This window comes from Neoarius graeffei, chromosome 25 (assembly GCF_027579695.1).
Source record: "Neoarius graeffei isolate fNeoGra1 chromosome 25, fNeoGra1.pri, whole genome shotgun sequence".
NCBI lineage: Eukaryota > Metazoa > Chordata > Actinopteri > Siluriformes > Ariidae > Neoarius > Neoarius graeffei.
The window spans coordinates 15,506,140-15,531,559 of record NC_083593.1 but is presented as its reverse complement, the minus strand read 5'-3'; the positions used below and the strand labels follow the sequence as shown (position 1 = coordinate 15,531,559).

The 25,420-nt window shown below is 43.8% G+C and overlaps 1 protein-coding gene across 1 annotated transcript in view; it reads left to right on the top strand.

Moving 5' to 3' along the window:
* The window catches only part of LOC132873630 (uncharacterized), a 109,170-nt gene that overhangs the window by 6,207 nt on the left and 77,543 nt on the right, over positions 1-25,420 (top strand). The window contains exon 2 of the mRNA XM_060909374.1: positions 11,808-11,904. Within this exon, the coding sequence (XP_060765357.1) occupies positions 11,808-11,904 (97 nt within the window). The remainder of the gene's footprint in view (positions 1-11,807; positions 11,905-25,420) is intronic.

Sequence of the window (25,420 nt, the reverse complement as noted above, 5' to 3'; positions counted from 1 at the left end):
GGCACCCAAAACGCTGGTGCCGTGTGGACGCCAGGCCTAAACAATAAGCAATTGTATCGGAGTCACCTGAATCCGTTGCCGTGTGGACAGGGCCCAAGTCGTTGAAGTCAGCTGAGTCTTGGTGTGGATCTGTATTCAGTTTTCTGGGAAGTGTGCCAAGGACTGCATTGTAGCTGGCTGATAAGTGGCGTCTCGGACCACCTCCTGTGTTCAGTGACGGTCGTTCCAGGTTGACGAAGATGGCTTCTTTTTACTCCTCTTTCAAACCACCAGTCTTCTCTGGCTAAAATGTGTACATTGCAGTCCTGAAACGAGTGTTCTTCGTTATTGAGATGAAGATAGATTGCAGAGTCCTGGCCTGAAGAATTGGCTCTCCTGTGCTGAGCCATGCGCTTGTGAAGCCATTGTTTCGTTTCCTCACTACGCTGAATTGCGTACACTACATTGACCTGTTTGTGTCTGGGTATTCTGTCCTAAGGGTGGACCAATTTCTGCCTCAGAGTCTTACTGGGTTTGAAGTGTACAGGGATGTTATGTTTGTCGATGCTTCTCCTGAGTTTCTCAGATAGTCCAGAAATGTAGGGAATGACAGTGTTCTTGCGTTTGTTGCTGTTTTCTTCCCTGTCTGTTATGTTTCTTTTTCTGGTCTTGACGAAAGCCTAGTTGGGATACCCGCACTTCTGAAGTGCGTCCTGGATGTTTTTTTTTTTTTTTTTTTTTTGCTCCTTCTCTTTTCCTTCTACCGTTGTAGGAATGTTCTGAGCCCTGTGATGTAAGGTCCGAACGACCCCCAATTTGTGTTCCAGTGGGTGGTGAGAGTCAAACAGTAGGTACTGATGTGTGTATGTGTGGGTTTCTGGTAGACTTTGATGCTAAGGCTTCTGTCTTGCTCGATGTGCATGCCGCAATCCACAAAGGCTAGGTTGTTTCCTTTTTTCGCACATATGGTTTACTGTGACCTGGGTGACTGAGAACCTTCACAGGCGTGTTTGCAATAAGGTAATAATTACCACAGTCAGCACAGGTCATCAATTAACAGGAAAAAGAGAACACGACTACATAAACACACATGCATAAACTGATTTTTCAGTTTATTTCTCATAACCTGCAGTAATTAAATACACCCATTAAAGTTAGTTGGGTCTATAAGGAATGTTTCATAGAGACAAAAGGTGCATTGTTTAGGATTACACTAGAGGCAGCAAGGAGGAAGTGAGTCTCCTCTTCAGTTCCTCTTAAGTTTGTGTTGCGGTGTTCTCCAAGAAACCCAAGTCGTTTGCTGTTTCTGAAATCACTCACTATATAGTGGACTACATGGTGAGTTCGCCATTTTGTAGCGCTGTCCGAATGTCTAGTGAGAATTATTACACCCTATATAGTGGACTCATAGTATCCCACAATGCACCATGAAAAGTAGTGTACAACTGATAGTCACTAACCAAGCAATACATCCCATCATGCATTGTGGTTGCGCTGAAAGGGGGAAAAAAAGTGTGTTGAGGTGAATGGACAGAGGAAGAAACGCATTATAAACGGACATTCAAGTACAACTAAAAATAGTAAGGGAATAGAAATTAAGCTGAAATTGCATAAGACATAAAATACAATGAATAAAAGTGAGGGTGCAGAGCGAGGAATGAATCAAAAGCCTCAAATTTGATTTAATAAAAGGCAGCGGCAAAGAAGAAAGGATTCAGCCTTGATTTAAAAGAACTGAAAGATGCAGCAGAGACAAAGTACTTTGTATTTATTAATATGGGAAATACGCTTAGTATAATATGTATTATATTATTTTGAAAACCCATCAGCCGACTGATCTGGCACGTTCTAATAGTGCGACAGTAATGACATAAATAACGGCGCGGCAGAGTAGTGTCCAGAAGTGTGGTGTTTTTTTTTTGTTATTTTTTTTCCCCCTGTTGTACCAATGAGCTCACTATATAATCCTCTATATAGAGTTCCCTAGATAGTGAGCAGGAGGTAGTGAATGAGTGAGTGATTTCAGACACAGCCACTGATCCTTACGTAACATGAAAGTGCGCATAATTTTTGTTCCCATGACTTCTTGGCTATTTTTTGTTTATTGTTCAAATCTGTATAACCTGTTCTCTGTACTAATTTTTTTACCTGAAGACTGACTGATTTTATCCAGTACTTGCACCAATAGGGGATTTTTTTTTCTTACAGTTCATTTATTTATCCCTTCATTCATTTGTTTCTTTGTTGTTCATTAAAAAAAAAAAATCCCCCTCCTTTTGCTTCTCCTGGTGGGGGGTTTCACTGGCAACAGGGTGAGGAGGTCAGTGCAGACTTCTATATCCCCAGGCACCTCCTGAGTGATCTCCAGATGTTCCATCATCAACTCTGAGAGATAATCCCTTCAGTAGGTCCTGGGTCAGCCCTGCAATTTCTCTTCAATAGAGATCTTGCATGTGACGTCACAGCTGATCCAGATTGTGACAGACGCCATCTTGTAGGTCAAACGCCATATTCCGCCTTCTACTTCTGGTTCTACTTCTGCTTTTACTTCTACCTTTTCTTCTGGAAAACCCTACTATATACAATTCTACTACAACGGCTGTGGCTACAAGCTCTCCCTACCTGTGCACGGTTTTTATGTTTTTTGTGTGTATTTTTGCGTGTTGTTCGTCTGTACCGGACTTCAATATCCACTACAACCGTATGGACTTACTGGACATTGGTTTCCAGCAGAAAATGACGGTTTGTAGCGATTTCCATCACATGCACAACATTCCGGACGAGAAAAAAAACATTCCGGACGAGACCAGATTGCGAGACCAGCGGGGTCTCCGTGGATTGTTATCGGAAGCAAAGCGAAGGAGGCGGCGCCGGGAGCCGAAGCGAGGCTACAGGCAGAGCCGGCCTGTTGACTAAGCTCAGAAAACAGCCACTCAAATCTCCACTGCCAAGCCTCTACCTCTCCAACGCCAGATCCATGTAAACAACACAGGCGATTTGGAATTACCTTATTCTATAATCGGCTGGTCAGTGCTATACTCAATACTTAAGTGACTTACCCATCCAGTGAGGATCATTTTCTTGTTTACAAGATGCCACATCTGAGTCGCTGACAAATCCTGAATTTCTGTAAAGAAAACTGTCCAGAGATTTATAAGCACGCAGTGCTTCACCACTGAACAGCGAGGGAAAGTTGATGAGGTAATCATACACGTCCGGGTATTCCGCTGGCAGTTCAAAATCCGGTCGTGAAAACTCCGTCCGGTAAGCCATAAGGGTCACAAATCTGTAGATCGTTTATTTTAGACATATATCTAGTTATCTGTTCATTAGAAAAATGAGCCGTGTAGTCCGTCGGTTGAAATTGATCCATTCTGTACACGAGTGCAGCAGTATTCAGCGGTGTTTTTGACCGACACGATGGCGGTTGTGTACTTTCCGGTCACGTGACTGCAAGATCTCTATAGGACGTGCCTGATCCACCTCACTGTTGATGTCTGACCCACACCCTAAACAGCTCTGACTTGAGGTCAACTCTTATTACAATTGTACAGAGACTGGATTGCACGAAGTAGTGATCTAGATACGTTGTACTCTTATGAGGCTCAGGAGACCCTCTGGTTCCCTTTTAAAATATATATACAAACACTCATCATGGACATTTTTAATAGAAAAAAATAATTTGGTGCGCAAGTTTTAATTTACTTTGGGTTTTCTAAAATCAACATGGGATCAAAATGATACAAATAGCACACCAAATATTTGTTTAAATGTCCCTTACCAGACGTGTTTGGTAGCCATCAGCAAGCTTCTGGCAGAATTCCAGTCAGATATCTAACCACTCTTCTTGGCAGAATTGCTAGAGTTTAAATTGAACAAATTAAATTTGTTGGTTTCCTGGCATGGACCTGACTTTTAAGCATAATCCACATATCCTCAATAGTCAGGACTTCCCTTTGAATGAGAAGGCCATTCAAAAAGCTTAATGTTAGCCTTCTTTATCCATTCCACAATCATCTTGGATGTGTTTGGGGTAATTGTCCTGCTGGAACCCTCAATGGTGTCCAAATTTCAACTATCTGGCTGATGGTTTGAGGTTATCCTGAAGAATTCTGAAGCAGTTTTCCTTCTTCATTATTCCATAGGCTTAACAATTCCTTAACAGTTCTTGGGATTGAATACCTACTCCTCCAAACATACCTCTGGCTATAGACCCTTTTCAGTCACGTGACCTTCGTAAACGCGACCACCATTTTGGACATGTAGCGGACTTCGGCTCGAATTGGTTTGAATGCGAGGAAAGCGACAAACGGAGAACATACAAGAAAAAGGAGCGAGATGCAGAAAAAACCTTCGCTATCCAGCGACGTAGGGCATTTACAGGGCGAGCAGAGGGAGAAATAACAACAGTAACGACACATTAGCAACGCCGTACAGAAATAACGGTTTATGGCACAGACCCTTTCGGTTCTCGCTCATCTAGCTGCTACAATGACTGCTTAGACTGCAACAATAATACCTAACACACATTTAAGTATCCGTCGTAAAGACGTGAAACTCATCGAGCGACGAGTGTGTTCATTGATAAGCTAACACAATCTAAAAGTAGACATACCATCACACTGCCCTGGTGCTGTGTACAGTTTACCTTCTATGGTTTGTGCACCCACTATTTGCCATTACTTTCTCCAACCCAGTGTTAGAGATTACAGGGAACGGCCTGGATTTAAGAGACAAATACATGTTCCTCTTGTTTTGAACACTTAGCCCATGTTTACATTAGACCGTATCAGCGGATCATCAGATTAACGTTTTTAAAAGCGATTAGTGTGCACACAGCAACACCAATACACGATTCGTCTGCACACAGCAACACCAATACACGGATACGCTCGGCTCCGCAGGCATCCTGCGCTCCAAATCACTCCGCCCTAAACAGCGAGTGCCCTCTGGAGGGTGCGCACTCCGGCCCTGCGCAGCTCACACAGCGCGCGAGTGAAGTGCACGAGCCACGATTCGGGACTGAGCCGCTGTGTGTGTGATCCCAGCGCAGATCACTTACCACTCGCAAGTGGAAGGATGGCAAGCCTAAAGACAATCATTTTTTTTTTTTTGTTACATAGTCAAAAGAGGTGTCGGATCACCGGATCCAGTGTAAATAGCTGCCGGAGCCAACGCCCGAGGTTCCGGAGCGCGCTCCGGCTTGTTCCCCCTCAAATTAAGTGCTGTTTGTAGGACACTGCCTCTGATCTGTCCTACAGTCTACCAACAGCAAAGGAACACAACGCTAGCTAATGTCGTTAGCTAATAGCTACTACAGAAGAACAAAGAGGTTACAATGGGTTATTTTAGCCTATTTGGTTACACACTCGCCGCCACAAAATGTTAACAGCAATGTAATGCCTTTTCTGGCTAATTTTATTCGTCTTACCTCCAACAAAGTGGTCACTACACAAGCGCTGGTATGCCGAGGACTGTCAATCTGTTAATGGCCGCTATCCATCTTCTCCGTCGGGATCCGATAAAATGATAACCCTTGCCTTGTTTGTTGATGGTTACTACATCCAGGTGCACAACAATATAGTGGCATGATGGAAGTCTTGCTGAAAATAAACACTTTCTTTGCTGCCGTTCCTCAATGCTGGCTGTGGTAAACTACTGGTAGTACATGTCCAAAATGGCGGCCGCGTTTGTCGTGACGTCACGTGAAAAGGGTCCATAGACCCTTTTCACTCACATGACCTTCGTAAACGCGACCGCCATTTTGGACATGAAGAAATAACGGTTTATGGCACAGACCCTTTTGGTTCTCACTCATCTAGCTGCTACAATGACTGCTTAGGCCCTGTCCACACGGCAACGGATTCAGGTGACTCCGATACAATTGCTTATCGTTTAGGCCTGGCGTCCACACGGCACCGGCGTTTTGGGTGCCCAAAACGCAATCTTTTTGAGAACGGGTTCCAGAGTGGAAAGATCTGGCAACATTGCCATTGTGAAGTCGTCTGGATGAGTAGAACGGATTTGTTTACGATGACGTCACAACCACATGACTGTGAGTGCTTCACGCCGGGTAGAAGTGTAACGAACTCGATGCGAGTTGTCAACAAATCCTATAACTTGGTTCATGAAACGTGCTTACAAAATATTTTCACTGTGAATATTTATTGTGTAATGGTGCAAAGGGAGAAAGAGAGAGAGACTCTGCCCTTAGGGCAGAGTCAATCCCGCCAGCAAAAATAGGGAAAAAAAGGAGCGATCTCACCTCTTCAGATGCTGGTTTAAGTCCTACAATACATTCCTCAAAAAGGGCGTAGAAGAGCAGATTAATCCATCAACGTGTAGCATTCAATTTATTCCGGACCATTAAAGACGCCGCCTTCCGCGTAGAATCATACGTCATCCTCGCCGCCATATTGGATAGGTCAAAGCGGAGAATAAAGATTCACGTGCTGCATTTAACTGTACCAACAGGTTTACCATCCAAACGAGATCACATGGGATTACCTTTCACAGGTGAGACTGGAAAAATACTTTTCATTGTATTTGGTCATTATAATGTAATTTTACGAACAGATTTTCCTAACTTTGTGGCTAATATGAAGTCTCGCGCATAGTAGTTTATGCGCATGCGTCCTTACTTCTATTGTTCTGGTGTCTCCGAAGGGACCGTCTTACAGTGCCCCTAGAGGTGTGGCATGTGTATTGCATCGTTTTCAGCAAGCGTTGCGTTGCCATATGGACCTGATATTTTACTGATCGTTGCCCATTTGGACGCGATATATTTTTAAATAACATCTCGTTGCCGTTGTCGTGTGGCTGTAGCCTTAGACTGCAACAATAATACCTAACACACATTTAAGTATCCGTCGTAAAGACGTGAAACTCGTCGAGTGACGAGTGTGTTCATTGATGAGCTAACACAATCTAAAAGTAGACATACCATCACACTGCCCTGGCGCTGTGTACAGTTTACCTTCTATGGTTTGTGCACTCACTATTTGCCATTACTTTCTCCAACCCAGTGTTCGAACTATGCCGATATTTTCGGGGGGGTCCCTTTTTTTCCCTTGGGGGGGGTGGGGTGCTTGCGCTTGTCTCAGAGTGCGGATCTCCAAACACATGAGAAGCCTATCTTGCGCACATCACGCGGACTCCACACCTCCACACACGCATCGCGTCTGAAGTCATAACTCATCAGGGGAAATCGTGTCCGCATTGGCATGTTCAAAAAACAACCTCGCGTCAACAATGATACCACACGCAAGAAAAAAAAAAACAGTCAGGCTACTCAACACATCTGATCCACAGCAGCACCAAAGCATCACTGGAAATCATGTCAACAACCAATCTTCCATTTCAGCACGCGTCAACAAACAAATGGCACCACAAACATGAACGAATTGGTCAGGCTACCGATTCCAAACCCACAGCAGACGAATAATTAAATGCATCTTACCTTAAAGCAGAATCGACCACAAAGGAAGTCTGTTGGCACACTTCCTTTCTACTAGTTTGTGTCCCCAACCTGGCAGCAGCAGTCGTTGTCATATCGGTTTATTTTATCTTTGATGTAAACACAACACTTCGGATATGCAAATGCTTCCCGTTACACACAATTGCTATGTCAATAAACATCATTTTGCCAATATTTTAGAGACCATCCATCTTCTCCGTCGGTCAGCATCTGTCGGGATCCGATAAAATGATAAATCTTGCCTTGTGTGTTGATGGTTACTACATCCAGGTGCACAACAATATAATGGCATGATGGAAGTCTTGCTGAAAGTAAAATCTTTCTTTGATGGCTATATTCCTTTCAATGCTTCGCCGTCGTTCCTCGTTGTTGGCTGTGGTAGACTACTGGTAGTTCATGTCCAAAATGGCGGCCGCGTTTGTCGTGACGTCACGTGAAAAGGGTCTATAGACCTCTTGCAGTCGCGTGACCGGAATGTAAACAGCTGCCATCTTGTTGGTAAAAAACACCGCTGAATACTGCTGCACTCGTGTACAAAATGGATCAATTTCAACCGACGGACTACACGGCTCATTTTTTCTAATGAACAGATAACTAGATATATGTCTAAAATAAACGACTTACAGATTAGTGACCCTTATCGATTACTGGACGTAGTTTTCATGACCGTGTCAGTGGATATTGAACTGCCAGCGGAATACCCAGACGTGTATAATTACCTCATTAACTTTCCCTCGCTGTTCAGTGGTGAAGCACTGCATGCTTATAAATCTCTGGACAGTTATCTTTACAGAAATTCAGGATTTGTCAGCCCCCCTCAGATGTGGCATCTTGTAAACAAGAAAATAACAATCCTCATTGGACGGGTAAGTCACTTAAGTATTGAGACCCCGCTGGTCTCGCTATCTCGTCCGGAATGTTGTGCATGCGATGGAAATCGCTACAAACCGTCATTTTCTGCTGGAAACCAATGTCCAGTAAGTCCATACGGTTGTAGTGGATATTGAAGTCCGGTACAGACGAACAACACGCAAAAATACACACAAAAAACGTGCACAGGTAGGGAGAGCTTGTAGTCTATCACTATTACTGTATATATGGTATACCTGATAGCAGCAATCCATTTTGCATGCCTGTCAGGGTCCCGTGGCAGCCTACTGTCAAGTGGATGTGAGCATCATGGGTTTCCCACACTTGAAAGGGAAGGACTCGGACACAGGATTCCACTCGTCTTATGTTTTATTGATTTTCAGTGGAGTTGTCGTTGTAGTAGAATTGTATATAGTAGGGTTTTCCAGAAGAAAAGGTAGAAGTAGAAGGCGGAAATATGGCGTTTGACCGACAAGGTGGCGTCTGTTTACAATCTGGATCGGATGTGACGTCACATGCAAGTGCTCCATTCTAGCCAAACAACTCAACCTTTGTCTTATCTGACCTCCTGAAGGATTTTTCTTTGTTCATGTGGTCAGCTGCAAACTTTAGTTGAGCTTGAAGGTGTCAAATTTGGAGCTTCTCGGATGGCAGCCCCTCAGTCCGTGGCGATGTAAAGCTCACTGTCTACAGTTAAGAGACACTGGTGTTCCAGCAGCTTCTAGTCCATGGCAGGCCTGTGCCTTGGTGGTTCCTGGGTTGTTCCTGACCATCTGAACCAATTTCCTCTTCGCTACTGATGACAGTTTGAGTATTTTTCCAGACCTTGGCAAAATGATTACAGATCTCAATAACAACCCCCTTTTTTATGTTGGTGCAGAGAAGCTACCGGCTTCATGCTCACTAACAGGAAGTTAAGAGGCCTTGGTTAAGGTTAAGACATTTTAGAACTTTCAGCACCACTGAATTAATAATCTAAGTGGCCGTATGTATTTCAGACCCTGTGTATATAATTTTAAACTTGTGTTGATTTCAGAAAACCCAAAATAAATTAATACTGGTGCACCAAATTACTAATTCCCAAATTGCGCTCAGACCAGACCTGTTATTAATTCAAAGTCTCGAATGAAATAAAGTGCGACCTGGCGACTTGTCCAGGGTGTACCCCGCCTTTCGCCCATAGTCAGCTGGGATAGGCTCCAGCTTGCCTACGACCCTGTAGAAGGATAAAGTGGCTAGAGATGATGAGATGATGAAATAAAGTGCAAATGTGTTTCCTTTAGAGGGGTGCATTGGAAGCGTGCTGGGCCCATAACCCAGAGGTCTATGGATCGAAACCATCCTCTGGTGGTGTAGTGGTTAGCATTGTTGCCTCATAGCAAGAAGGTTCTGGGTTCGAACCCAGTGGCCGACAGGGGCCTTCCTGTGTGGAGTTTGCATGTTCTCCCCATGTCTATGTGGGTACCTCTGGGTGCTCCGGTTTCCCCCACAGTCCAAAGACGTGGTTAGGTTAACATGGGGTGGCCTTGGGCTGAAGTGCCCTTGAGCAAAACACTTGTGTGCGCTCATTGCTCACTTGTGGGTGTTCACTGCTTCAGATAGGTTAAATGCAGAGGATGAATTTCACTCTGCTTGAGTGTGCATATGACAAATAAAGGCTTCTTCTTCAAATAATTTTGACATCATATGCCCCTTTTCCACCAAAGCAGTTCCAGGGCTGGTTCGGGGCCAGTGCTTAGTTTGGAACCAGGTTTTCTGTTTCCACTGACAAAGAACTGGCTCTGGGGCCAGAAAAACCGGCTCCAGGCTAGCACCACCTCTTTGCTGGGCCAGAGGAAAGAACCGCTTACATCACCGGGGGGGGCGGAGTTGTTAAGACCAACAACAAGACCGTGAAAGATCGCCATTTTTAAGCAACGAGAAGCAGCAGCTGTACAAACGCGAAGTCATCCATTATTATTATTGTTGCTGCTGCTTCTTCCGTGTTTTTGCTTCGATATTCACGCCAAGGTTTATGCAAATGTAGCGACGTAACTGACGTATACAGCGACGTAACTGACGTATACAGCGACGTAACTGACGTAGCTCCGCTTAGCACCCCGAGCTATGGAAAAGCAAACTGGTTCTCAGCTGGCTCACAAGTTGAACGAGTTGTGAACCAGCACCAGCACTGGCCCCGAACCAGCCCTGGAACTGATTTGGTGGAAAAGGGGTAATATAGTTCGAGTTCCATGCTTGGGTGCAATTCAGTTAGGTTCAATTAAGTTTGTGATTGCTAACTGCGCCCAAGCATGGAATTCAAACTATATGATGTCAGAATTAGTTGAAGGAAACACATTTGCACTTTTCAATTCATTTGAGCATTTTTGGGTTAATAACAGGTCTGGTCTGAGCGCACTTCTTCCAATCGGTCCAGGTGAACTGTACCCGAGTGCAGTATGAAACAATCGCACTACTCAAATGAATTGGACTTTGGGAGTCACACATGCTTGGGCACGATCCAGATTGCCTAGTGTACACCTTGAAACAATGGCGTTGAGTCTGACACAATCACAAAATGATTCATTTACCTCAGAGGCCTGAATCATGGGTCTAATATTTATATATATATATATATATATATATATATATATATATATATATATGAGTGATTCCACACTTATGGGTACTGAAATGGGGACATGAACTTATTTTTAAAAATTCACCTAAAACCATTTCTTTTTTTACCATCAGGTCACAAAACATTTAATCTTTAATGAATGATATGTTAAAAGATAACTTTAATTTTCTGAGATGTAATAAAAACATATTTATATGCCAAAGTCAAGCCTATGAGTTCCAAAATGATGTCTGTTACATTACTTCTGTTACGATTGTCCATCTCGCGTCTGTTACAAATTAATTACAATCTAGCTATATACCATGTTAATCTTATTGAAAGAATGTGTATGTGTATTCTACTACACATGTTTATTAATTATATTTGCTAAAACATCACCTTCCTATGTTTCAAAAAGTAATTCTACATTGTTAAAATTGAGAATATATATGTCCACAACACTTCTGTTACGTTCTGACTTTGGCATATAAATATGTTTTTATTACATCTCAGAAAATTAAAGTTATCTTTTAACATATCATTCATTAAAGATTACATGTTTTGTGACCTGATGGTAAAAAAAGAAATGGTTTTAGGTGAATTTTTAAAAATAAGTTCATGTCCCCATTTCAGTACCCATAAGTGTGGAATCACTCATATATATATATATATATATATATATATATATATATATATATATATATATTTTTTTTTTTTTTTGACACGACGAGTAATTTACACAGTGAACGCACAGCTAAAAATGTTCCCATTTCCCCTGTATGCTATACTCTATTCAGAACACTGTAGTTCCGTCATGAGGACATGGTAGTGTTTGGATGATTTTCTGATTGCTGTATTTCTTCCCTTCCTTTGGTCTTGCAGGGAGGAACTTGAGGATGACGGTGCTGCCAGCCAGTCTAGTGAGGTCCACTCGCTGCTCACACCTGAACATCACCTGAACGCATCATCATTAGCACAGGTGAGGTAGAGCGGGACATCTTTAATCAAGGTCGTTTCTTCTTCCGATTTTGTTCCCGTTTGGGTGGGGCAATATGACCATGATCTCAACATGGTGATAAAACAGCAACATCAGGATCTAATGTACGATAGTGATCATGATGCGGTACCGTGCAAAAGTCTTAGGCACGTGTAAGAAATGCTGTAAAGCAAAGATGTCTTCAGAAATATTTGAATTAAAATTTTCCATATTCGAAAAATACTGTAAACTAAACAAAGTTAGTATTTGTTGTGATTAAAAAATAGTCCCCGGTACAATTAGTGCAGTTTTATAAGGAGGTTGTTTGCTAAGTTTTACTGAGAATCCTGGAGAATCTGCCCTAGTTCTTCTGCACACTGTGACTGTCACAGCCTTCGACTTTTTTTTTTAAAATGTATTTTATGTCTCTGGTCTGTTACAGAATGTTGCTTTCTTTACTGACATGCAAACATTTTTGTAACAAAATATTGATATTGACACATGAAATCGTAATCCACTTATTTTGAAATGACGACAAACTAAACCACTGCAATGTTGAGGTGTAATTGCAATTACTTTAAAGGTAGACTGCCTTTCAGATTTTTCAAGTGTAGATCATAAAAATAATTTTTCCCAACACCCAATTATTTTTGTTTAGTGGACCGAAAGCTACTGGATTCAAATCACAGACTTCCAATTTTATTAATTTTTTTTAATAGCACAATTAATGAATTTAGGGCCACGTGGCCCAAAATTCTCTGCTATTTTTTTTTGCTTCAGCATTACCCAATTCAAGATACTGCATCATGTATGATCGCCAAGCATGTGGGCTTTACCTGTTTGCGCAAGGCATTGTGGGATACAAATTTGAAACAGGAGAGAAAAATGGAGGACGCGAATGAAACGTGAAAGACCGACTACAGTAACAGAAAGCGAGAAGAAAAGTCATTATGTTGTGAAGGAAAGGAAACGCAGGACCAAACTAATAAATATCGGCGCTCAGCGAGCACCTCGGTGTGATCAGCTGTTCATTTAGCGACAGAATGATGGAACTGTCAGTGCGTGGTCAAGGTAAACCTGTAGATGGCAGTAATGCAACACTGTGGATGCCAGCTGCTGTAAAACCTAAAAGAAGAAGGTAAACCTGGGCAGGCACACACAGACTTCCTCTGTCTGCGCGAAGTGAGTGATTTCACGCACATTATTTGCTCAGGAATCCCCTCAAATTAAATAACTTCCCAGACACAAAATTGCCTAATATTTTTGTGAGATATTACACAAATAAACATGTATCACAATGACCAAATTTCAGAGGGAACTCAATTTCATTGATTTTACAAAATCGAAAGGCTGTCTAGCTTTAAGGCAGGGTTGTCAAACCTGATCCATAAAGGGCCGTGTGGCTGCAGGTTTTCATTCCAGCCATGCAGCAGCACCCTGATTTGGCTTATTCAATCAACTGACACACCCACCCTTTAATCAAGGGTGGGTGTAGCTGCAAGTATTTGACTGTGTGAAGACAGTTCAGTTGATTGAATGAGCCAAGTCAGGTGTGCTGCTGCATGGCTGGAATGAAAACCTGCAGCCACAAGGCCCTTTATGGATCAGGTTTGACACCCCTGCTTTAAGGCGATATATATGATGTGTTTTTTTTAATTTCACGTGGGCCAGATGAAACGAGGGTGTGGGCCTTGTGTTAGACAGATGCAAGTAAGCTTGCTCTGAGGCAATTAGGTTCCCATTCGCAAACTTTGTGCTCTTTATGCTACTAACTCTGGTATTATGCACTGCCTGGCCATTAAAAAAAGTCTCCATTTGGATTTAATTAAATACTTAAGAGCCCTTGATTGGATAATTGCTGCAGTGATTTAATGTGTTTTCAGCTGGCAACAATTCTTTTACACTTAACTGATGCAGTGAGTAGCTTCTCATTTCTTAAACAACCATATCAGAAGACGTGTCCTGTGGTCATGGAAAAGCTGTTACTGTGTTTCAGAAGGGTTAAAATATGGGCCTGAATCAAGCAAAGAAAACAACTAAAGAAGATTGCTGAAAGGACTGGAATTGGGTTAAGAACTATCTAATGTATTATTAAAACCTGGAAGGATGGTGCAGAACTATGGGAGAAATGTGACGAGAACTCACAGGATTGGGACTAAACAGCTGTGTGTCCATAAGAAAACCACTCGCTAGTGAGACTAATCTGAAGAAAAGACTTCAATTTGCTAACGAGCATAAAGATTGGACTCTGGAGCAATGGAAAAAGGTCATGTGGTCCGAGTCCAGATTTACTCTATTCCAGAGAGATGGACGTGTCTGGGAAAGAAGGGAAGCACATGAAGCGATGAAACCCATCATGCATAGTGGCCACTGTACAAGCCTCTGGAGGCAGTATTATGATCTGGGGTTGCGTCAGTTGGCCTGGTCGAGGCTCAGAAATGTTATGGGGCAGTAAAATAAAGTCAGCTGACGACCTGAATGTACCAAATGACCAGGTTAAATCAGTCACATCAATTAATTTTTCCTCCCTGATGGCACAGGCTTACAATTAAGGCTCAGATTGTGAAAGAGTGGTTTAGGGAGCACGAGGAATCATTTTCACACATGAATTGGCCACCACCGAGTCTTGACCTTAACCCCATTCATTTTACTGTCTTTGGGATGTGCTGGAGAAAACCTTATGGAGAGCAATTCCAGCGTTATGGACGTGACACTTGAACTCAAAATGGCAACAAATGACCCAGTGCATGTTTTATTGTCTCCCAGTATTTAAACAGGTGTTGCATATTTTAAGGCTGTACCATACTGGAGAAGTGATAGAACAAGAACAATTCCCATAGTACATCTAGGGCATGCCAGAAAATGCCAATAAAAGATGCGTTATGGGTGTGACAGAAAAAGTATCACTTTTCTTGGGTGACTGTACATTTTTATCAAACTCTGTGAAATCGTAAACCTAATGTCAAAATGGAGATATCCGTTTGATAGAGGGGTCCAAGGTGAATATTAAAAAATCTTTGTTTAAAATATTTTGTATTTCATGCAGAGTTTCGGAAGGAAAAGTCAGCGTTATGGATGTGACGAAATTCCGTTATGGATGTGACGCGTCTGAAATAGACATGGCATATGTTTAGAAAATCAGCAATTTAACCACCATAACCCTTTGAAAAACTCTCTAAATATCAGCTAAAACTATCAAAGTTCTTAAATAATATTTAGGATGGCTATTGTTTTGCTGTTTTGTGGATTTTAGCATACATTTCTGTGGCTTGTGGCAATAATATAGAATTGTACATGATCAAAGTTGATTTTAGCTTGGGTTTTATATTATAAGAAAGAAAGACTGACAGTGACATATTAGGTTGGTTACAAATTGGTTCAGCTTGTTCACATCTGTAAAATACACGGAGTGCAGAATTATTAGGCAAGTTGTATTTTTGAGGATTAGTTTTATTATTGAACAACAACTATGTTCTCAATCAACCAAAAAGACTCATAAATATCAAAGCTGAATATGTATGGAAGTTAGAGTGGGGCGTTTTTAGTTTTGGCCATTTTAGGAGAATATGTATGTGTTCAGGTAACTTTCACTGTGCAGAATTATTAGGCAACTTAATAAAAACCAAATATGTAGCCATTTCACTTATTTATTTTCACCAGGTACACTGATATGACAACTCCAGATTTGCAAATAAACATATCTGACATTCAAACACAAAACAAAAACAAATCAGTGACGAATATAGCCACCGTTCTTCATGAGGACACTCAAAAGCCTTCCATCCATAGATTCTGTCAATTTCTTTATCTGTTCACGACCAACATTGTGTGCAGCAGCAACCACGGCCTCCCAGACGCTGTTCAGAGAGGTGTACTGTTTTCCCTCTTTGTAGACCTCACGTTTTATAATGGACCACAGGTTCTCTATGGGGTTTAGGTCAGGTGAACAAGGGGGCCATGTCATTATTTTTTCACCTTTCAGACCTTTACTGGCTAGCCACGCAGTGGAGTATTTGGACGCATGAGATGGAGCATTATCCTGCATGAAAATCATGTTCTTCTTGAAAGATGCTGACTTTTTCCTATACCACTGCTTGAAGAAGGTTTCTTCCAGGAACTGGCAGTAGGTCTGGGAGTTGAGTTTGAGTCCATCCTCAACTCGAAAAGGTCCAACAAGCTCGTCTTTGATGATACCAGTCCATAGCAGTACTCCACCTCCACCTTGCTGGCGTCTGAGTCGGAGTGGAGCTCTGTGCCCATTACTGATCCAGCCACAGGCCCATCCATCTGGCCCATCATCAGACCACAGCACCTTAGAAAAATCAGTCTTAAGATATTTCTTGGCCCAGTCTTGACGTTTTATCTTGTGTGCCTTACTCAGTGGTGGTCGTTTTTCAGCCTTCCTTACCTTGGCCATGTCCCTCAGTATTGCACACCTTGTACTCTTTGACACTCCAGGAATGTTGCAACTCTGGAATATGGCAGAACTGGATGCTAATGGCTGCTTGTTAGCTTCACGCTTGATTTTCCGCAGATCATGTGCAGTTATTTTGCGCCTTTTTTTCCCCCACACGCTTCTTTCGACTTTTCAAAGTCTGTCAGATCTCTCTTCTGACCCATTTTGCCAGAGGAAAAGAGGTTGCCTAATAATTATGCACACCTGATATAGGGTGTTGATGTCATTAGACCACACCCCCCTCTCATTACACAGATGGACAGCACCTGATATACTTAATTGGTAGTAGGCTTTCAAGCCTAAACAGCTTGGAGTGGGACAACATGCATTAAAAGGATGTTGTGGTCAAAATACTCACTTGCCTAATAATTCTGCACTCAGTGTACAGGCCTAGGTGATATCTCTGGGAGTGGTTTTGATGTATTACATGTTGCTTTATTTTTGCATGGTGAGGTTGACATTTACATGGAATTGCCCTGGAGTGGTTTAACTCTCCTGTTGTTAAGGCAAGATCTCGACAAAAAAATTAACGCAACTCCGGATGGAAACACATGTTGTGGTGATGTTGATACAATGTCACAGTGAATGCACACCATAATCAAAGATAAAGGCAGTCTAGTGAAATATTAGTGTGCAACGTTTTTTTTTTTTGGGGGGGGGGGGGTGGCTGGACAGTGTATTGTATTATGTTGCATAGTATTGTATGGCCAAAAGTATGTGAACACCGAACCATATGTGCTTGTTGAAAATCCCATTCCAGAGTTTGTCCCACCTTTTGCGACCGTAACAGCCTGGACTGTTCTAGAAAGATTTTCCAGTAGATTTTGGAGCGTGGCTTTAGGGATTTGCTCATTCTCCCATAAGAGCATTAGTGAGGTCAGGCACCGATGTTGGGTGAGGAAGCGTGACGTATTCGGTGATCCAGTTCATTCCAGAGGTGTTCAGTGGGGTTGAGGTCGGGGTTGTGCACAGGCCGCTCAAGTTCTTCCACGCCAACCTTCACTCATCATGGACCTCGCTTTGTAGACCATGATCATGATGAAATGGGTTTTTGGACCCTTAGTTCCAGTGAAGGGAAACGTTAAAGCATATTGAGTCCTCGTTCTCCTCCTTCCTTCTTCGAAGAGATAACTGAGGCTTAATTGGTTTGGCGTTTTAATGTGTTTTGAATTGCTTTTAATTTTCAGTTTAAATTTGCATAAGAATGATTATAAGATACAACTCTGGGGCCGCTTAAAAGCTTTGCATGCAGCCCTTTTGAATGGAGGTGTGTATCTGTGGGTGAGACAACTAATTTGTAAGAATAAAGTAACTGTTGTGTAAGCCTTTGCATCCATGGCTGCTACCTGCACTTCCATAATTAGAAAAATAATATTTTGGGCTTTGTACAGTTCTGACACTGACTCTCAAACATTCATTTTTGTATGAGGCTGTAGCCACTATGTGATCATGATGTAAGCATGAGTGTAACGATCGCGCACTGCGCATGTGCATACAGGTGTTCCTATTAAAATGACAGGTGAGTGTAGACAATTCGGTTCACCGTTCGAAATAAAGGGACTAGACTAAAGAAATTGCTTTCATGCATGTTTATGCTTATTAGGGAAAGTGCGTTCCTATTTTAAAATATACTCCAGGTTGTCCCTAGTCTGGCTAACGCGACTTCAGAGCTCTGCGAGCATTTGGTCTGGCAAAGATATTAAGCCCAACCGTTTCCCAAAGTGCGTGGTTGACCCGCCTCCCTGAAATGCCTCAGTTTGCTACTGGTTGAAGCCAGAAAAGGCTGTGACGAAGCTTAAACCAATCACATCACTCTTTCCTCTGACGTACAGTGGGGCAAAAAAGTATTTAGTCAGTCACCAATTGTGCAAGTTCTCCCACTTAAAAAGATAAGAGAGGCCTGTAATTTTCATCATGGGTATACCTCAACTATGAGAGACAAAATGAGAAAAAAAAATCCAGAAAATCACATTGTCTGATTTTTAAATACTTTATTTATTTGCAAATTATGGTGGAAAATAAGCATTTGGTCAATAACAAAAGTTCATCTCAATACTTTGTTATATACCCTTTGTTAGCAATGATAGAGGTCAAACGTTTTCTGTAAGTCTTCACAAGGTTTTCACACACTGTTGCTGGTATTTTGGCCCATTCCTCCATGCAGATCTCCTCTAGAACAGTGATGTTTTGGGGCTGTCGCTGGGCAACACGGACTTTCAACTCCCTCCAAAGATTTTCTATGGGGTTGAGATCTGGAGACTGGCTAGGCCACTCCAGGACCTTGAAATGCTTCTTACGAAGCCACTCCTTCGTTGCCCGGGCGGTGTGTTTGGGATCATTGTCATGCTGAAAGACCCAGCCACGTTTCATCTTCAATGCTCTTGCTGATGGAAGGAGGTTTTCACTCAAAATCTCACGATACATGGCCCCATTCATTCTTTCCTTTACACGGATCAGTCGTCCTGGTCCCTTTGCAGAAAAACAGCCCCAAAGCATGATGTTTCCACCCCCATGCTTCACAGTAGGTATGGTGTTCTTTGGATGCAACTCGGCATTCTTTCTCCTCCAAACACGACAAGTTGAGTTTTAACCAAAAAGTCCTATTTTGGTTTCATCTGACCATATGACATTCTCCCAATCCTCTTCTGGATCATCCAAATGCCCTCTAGCAAACTTCATACGGGCCTAGACATGCACTGGCTTAAGCACGGGGACACGTCTGGCACTGCAGGATTTGAGTCCCTGGCGGCGTAGTGTGTTACTGATGGTAGCCTTTGTTACTTTGCTCCCAGCTCTCTGCAGGTCATTCACTAGGTCCCCCCGTGTGGTTCTGGGATTTTTGCTCACTGTTCTTGTGATCATTTTGACCCCACGGGGTGAGATCTTGCGTGGAGCCCCAGATCGAGGGAGATTATCAGTGGTCTTGTATGTCTTCCATTTTCTAATAATTGCTCCCACAGTTGATTTCTTCACACCAAGCTGCTTACCTATTGCAGATTCAGTCTTCCCAGCCTGGTGCAGGTCTACAATTTTGTTTCTGGTGTCCTTTGACAGCTCTTTGGTCTTGGCCATAGTGGAGTTTGGAGTGTGACTGTTTGAGGTTGTGGACAGGTGTCTTTTATACTGATAACGAGTTCAAACAGGTGCCATTAATACAGGTAACGAGTGGAGGACAGAGGAGCCTCTTAAAGAAGTTGTTACAGGTCTGTGAGAGCCAGAAATCTTGCTTGTTTGTAGGTGACCAAATACTTATTTTACCGAGGAATTTACCAATTAATTCATTAAAAATCCTACAATGTGATTTCCTGGATTCTTTCCCCCCATTCTGCCTCTCATAGTTGAGGTATACCTATGATGAAAATTACAGGCCCCTCTCATCTTTTTAAGTGGGAGAACTTGCACAATTGGTGACTGACTAAATACTTTTTTGCCCCACTGTATGTGACGCGACGGGGCTAACTGGTAGATTAAACTCTTATCGAAGCCGGTCGGGAGCAAAGCGAAAATGTCCTTTCTTTCAATAAATACCTCCAGGGCTGCTCTTTGCTCCGTTTTCAATGAGAACTTGCTCCATGTTCGTAATGTTTCTAGTGAATGAAGCGCTTCCGGCATAGATTCTGTAAACAATCTATTGGCTTCCAGTCGTAGTTCTACTACGTCAGTGCCTTGAACACGCCTCTACCCAGGGCCGTTGGAGATGCTCAAAGTTGACTGGCTCCCGATTTTTCGGGAGCTTGGAAGAGCTGTAGATAGCTTGCCTGGCCAGACTAAGCTCGCAACAGGCCCTCGTGTTGCGTCACGCTTAGGATGGGCGGGCCCAGGCTAGGTTGTCCCCCTTTCTTCGGCCAGTGGTCCCATGTGTGATGTCAATGTGATGCACTTCCGAGTTGTTACAGGAAGTTGTCGAAAAGAGTACTGAGCTCTAGCGCCGGGCCTTTTCCGGGAAATTAGAGTTTCGGTCATGGCGACAGCGTGTGTATGTCAGCCTCGGTTCAGAGGTTTCAGTTTCGAAAACTTAGAGTAGAATAATACAAAGTATAGACACTTGGTATGTTTTACTTCTGTGATATTTATTTATTTATTTATTTATTTTAATTGTTCATTTTTGAATTACACTTAATTTTTATGGCTACTGCCTCATAGAGTAAATATATATGCTATATTTACTGTAGGGGGCGGCACGGTGGTGTAGTGGTTAGCACTGTCGCCTCACAGCAAGAAGGTCCGGGTTCGAGCCCCGTGGCCGGCGAGGGCCTTTCTGTGCGGAGTTTGCATGTTCTCCCCGTGTCCGCGTGGGTTTCCTCCGGGTGCTCCGGTTTCCCCCACAGTCCAAAGACATGCAGGTTAGGTTAACTGGTGACTCTAAATTGACCGTAGGTGTGAATGTGAGTGTGAATGGTTGTCTGTGTCTATGTGTCGGCCCTGTGATGACCTGGCAACTTGTCCAGGGTGTACCCCGCCTTTCGCTCGTAGTCAGCTGGGATAGGCTCCAGCTTGCCTGCGACCCTGTAGAACAGGATAAAGCGGCTACAGATAATGAGATGAGATGAGATCTTTACTGTATGGACATGGGATCAGAAAACAACTTTTATTTATAAGCAGTAGCCACATGGACCCATAGGGTACCAATTTTTAAGTATATTAATGTCTTGATGTTTTTGTAGCGTTTTTGTTTAGGAATGTGGTAAGGTTGCGATAGAGTTGGAAGAAAGCTTACGGCTTGAGTAGATTCTCAATAGACAAACTGTACAAGGAGCGCTCTGAGCCCTGTGAGAATGCACACACCTTCAAAAACTGCCACAAAGCTGAGAGTGTTTGAATTTTATTTCGCTATTCATACACTCGGGTTCACACACTGTTTGTTTAGTCCTGATCGCTGGCAGCTGTGCAGGCCTTTTCTTGCACTTCAGCTCTTTAGTCATACACTACAAGTAGTCATGAACAAGTCTTATTCCCTTTTTAGCCTTTTTAGCTTTGTTTTTTCAGACGATTAAAGGTAGACTGCCTTTTAGATTTTTCAAGTGCAGGTCATAAAAAGAATTTTCCCCGACACCTAATTATTTTTGTTTAGTGGACCGAAAGCTCCTGAATTTGACTCACAGACTTCCAATTTTATTGTTTAAAAAAATTAATGAATTTAGGGCCACATGGCCCTAAATTCTCTGCTATTTTTTTTTTCTTGCTTCATTATGATGCAATTCAAGATACGTCGTGCATCACGTGGTGGGCTTTCCTTGTTTGCGCAAGGCATTGTGGGATACAAATTTGAAACAGGAGAGAAAGCTGGGATAGGCTCCAGCTTGCCTGCGACCCTGTAGAACAGGATAAAGCGGCTAGAGATAATGAGATGAGATGAGATGATGGAACTGTCAGTACACGGTCAAGGTAAACCTGGAGATGGCAGTAATGCAACACTGTGGATGCCAGCTGCTGTAAAACCCAAAAGAAGAAGGTAAACCTGCGCATGTGCACACTGGACTTCCTTTGTCTGCTTGACTGCTCAAAGCGAGCGATTTTCACGCACATTATTTGCTAGGGAATCCTCTCAAATTAAATAACTTCCTAGCTACAGAATGGCCTGTTTTTTGAGATGTTGCAGAAATAAACATGCATCACAATGACCAAATTTCAGAGGGGAGTAAATTGCCTTTTTTTCCCTTTTTTTTTTTAAAAAAAAAAATATGAAATCAAAAGGCCTTTGTTAAATGGTGAGGATTTTGCACTCTTATCCAAAATGCCTTACAACTGAGACAGCTCTAATCCTGAGCAGCTGGTGGCTAAGGGCCTCGCTTAACAGCTCAGCAGTGGTTCTGTGACAATGCTGGGATGTGAGCTCACAATGTTATGATCAGAGCCGCAGCCACTATGTCATCACAGCAGGCAGTGATATCGAGGTCTGGTACTTGGATTTCGGAATCGTTTTAAACACTGCTCCTCTCTGTACAGACAGCTTGGTAAGTGGGCCAGCATCAGCCAAAGTCAAGCTTGTGTCTGCTTTTCCTCCAAGCGTGTTGCGTCAACAGTACAACCAGCCTGTGGGATGTGCTCATCAGCGCTAAGGCTACTCTGAAACACTCTCCTTCCTCTTCAGCTTCCTGACTAGCTTCCTGCCATGATCACTGTGGAAACGAAAGAGAGAGATATAAAATGTCAGAGTGACACAGCTTGGACATGAAGTTGAGGTTATGTAGAGAAGTTCCAGATGTGATCATGAGAAGCAAATAACAGTCCAAAGACTGAAACAATGCACCCATTTTTGTTCCTTATGTTGGGGGATTTCATACATGACCTCATACTGCTGTCACAAATTTTTATTGACTGGTTTGAATAGAAACTACGTCCCCCGAATCCCAAATGGTGGCCCGTGGGCCAGGTGTGACCTGACCCGCACTAATGCACTGATAATAACATCATAAATAAAGTGTGCGCTGCTGTACTTTGACTTCATCCAATACCATACAGTTGACCTCTGAACTACGCCCTAAAGTGTGTAGATATCAGAAGACGTGTGCGCTCTCTACGGTCTTCGACTAGCAAGCTGAAGCTGCCTGTTTATAACCAGTAAATAACAGATAACCATTAACTTTCCTAAACCAAGAACAACATGTGAGTGTTTAGTCTGTGTCTATTTTCTTATCTAGAGTGTTTATACTGTTTATATTGTTTATTTCAGTTATTCTGTTTTTATTTATTGCATTGCCTGTTTGCACCGTGGGTCAGAGAGGACTGAAATTTCATCTGTGCTGTATGTCGAGCATGTATAGCATATTTAGGGGTGTTCACACAGCACATATTTGCATCGATGCTGCACCGATGTATTTTGTGTTAGGGTTTTGCTGGGATTCGAACCTGGTTCGTTGGTGTGATAATCCAGCAAACCCCCACTAGGCCACCAGGGGGATGACTCAAATGCAGAGGCGTGAGGCGGAAGTAGAAAAAGAATCAAAAGGTTTATTTAAACTATATACACTATATACAGGGCAAAACAAAAGACAAAAAAAAAAAACCAAAGAGTAAAATCCAAAAGAAAAGCAAAGTGCAAAAATACAAAAGCTAAGAAGATCAAAAAAACACAGTACAAAGGAAACTGGAGATAAACATAACAGCACAAAGACTCCGTGACAAGCGGACTGAACTCAGGGGTATAAATAGACAAACTAATTAAGGACACAGGTGAAGATAATTAGGCAATTAACACAAACACAAAACACAGGAACAGTGGCGGCCTCTAGAGGCCAAAATAAACACGACATGAAAAGGAAATAACAGCGGCCTCTAGAGGCCAAAACAGTCCTAGTCCTAACAGGACCCCCCCCTCTAGGAGCGTCTCCTGACGTTCCCAGGGCGATCCGGATGGGCCGAATGGAAGTCCCGACATAGTTCTTTATCAAGGACATCCCGAGCAGGAACCCAGCAGCGCTCCTCAGGACCATAGCCCTCCCAGTCCACCAGATATTGCAACCCGCCGCGGACCCGGCGGGAGTCAAGCAGGCGATTCACAGTGAACACAGTCTGCCCCTGGAAGATGCGGGGGGGTGGGGGGTTCCTAGGGGCAGGGGCATACGTAGACGTCAGTACGGGCCGTAACAGGGAAACATGGAAAGTGGGGTTGATCCTCAGAGTCCGGGGCAACTGGAGCCGGTAGGAGACAGGGTTCACCCTGCGCACCACCTTGAAGGGGCCAATGTAGCGAGGAGCAAGCTTGCGGTTCTCCACCCGCAGTGGAAGGTCCTTAGTGGACAGCCAAACACGCTGCCCAGGGCGGAAAGCGTGTGCAGGTCTTCTATGGCGGTTGGCCTGAGTCTGGTTGGTTCTGGAGGTCTGTATGAGGGTCTTCCTGACCTTGCTCCAGGTCTTGCGACACCGTCTCACATATTGGTTGACCGAGGGCACCCCCGCGTCCTCCTCCTGGTCCGGGAACAGAGGTGGCTGGAACCCGAATTGGCACTGGAATGGCGACAGCTTGGTGGCCGATGACTGCAGGGTGTTGTGGGCGTACTCCGCCCATGGCAGCCAGGTGCTCCACGATGTCGGGTTATCCATAGCCAGGCCTCGCAGGGTGGTTTCCAGGTCCTGGTTGAGCCTCTCCGTCTGACCATTGGACTGTGGGTGAAACCCAGAGGAGAGGCTGGCAGTGGCTCCGATGACCTTGCAGAACCCGTGCCACACTCGGGAGGAGAACTGGGGCCCTCGGTCTGAGACGATGTCCTGTGGAAGACCAAAGACTCGGAAGACATGATTAAACAAAAGTTTCGCAGTTTCAAGAGCAGAGGGGAGTTTGCACAGTGGTATGAAGCGGCAGGCCTTGGAGAATCTGTCAACTAAGACCAAAATGACCGTGTTACCTTGTGACTCAGGGAGACCCGTGATAAAGTCGACTGCCACGTGGGACCAGGGACGCCGGGGAATGGTCAGAGGATGCAGGAGACCCTGGGGACGCTGTCGTGGGTTCTTGGTTCTGGTGCAAACCTCACAGGACAGGACAAATGACCTTACTTCCTTCTCCATGTTAGGCCACCAGAAGCGTCTTTTCAGGAAGTCCAGGGTCCTCCGAGCTCCCGGGTGGGCGGTGAGAGGGGAAGAGTGACCCCACTGGAGAACCTTGGCCCGGGCTTGATGTGGGACGTACAAGAGGCCTGGTGGCCCCGTCCCAGGACCGGGGTCCTGGCGTTGGGCTCGTCGGACAGCCTCCTCAATACCCCAGCGGACAGGGGCCACAATCCGGGACACAGGGATAATAGGCCCGACTTCATTCTCCCTGTTAGTGGCAGAGAACAGTCTGGACAGTGCGTCAGGTTTGGTGTTCTTGGAGCCGGGGCGGTATGAGAGGGTGAAGTCAAACCGACTGAAAAACAGGGCCCACCTAGCCTGTCGAGGGTTCAGTCTCTTGGCTTGCTGGAGGTACTCCAGGTTCTTGTGGTCAGTCCAAACCAGGAATGGATGTTGTGCTCCCTCCAGCCAGTGCCTCCACTCCTCAAGGGCCAGTTTGACCGCTAGCAGTTCTCGATCCCCCACATCGTACCGGGACTCAGCAGGACTCAGGCGGTGGGAGAAGTAAGCGCA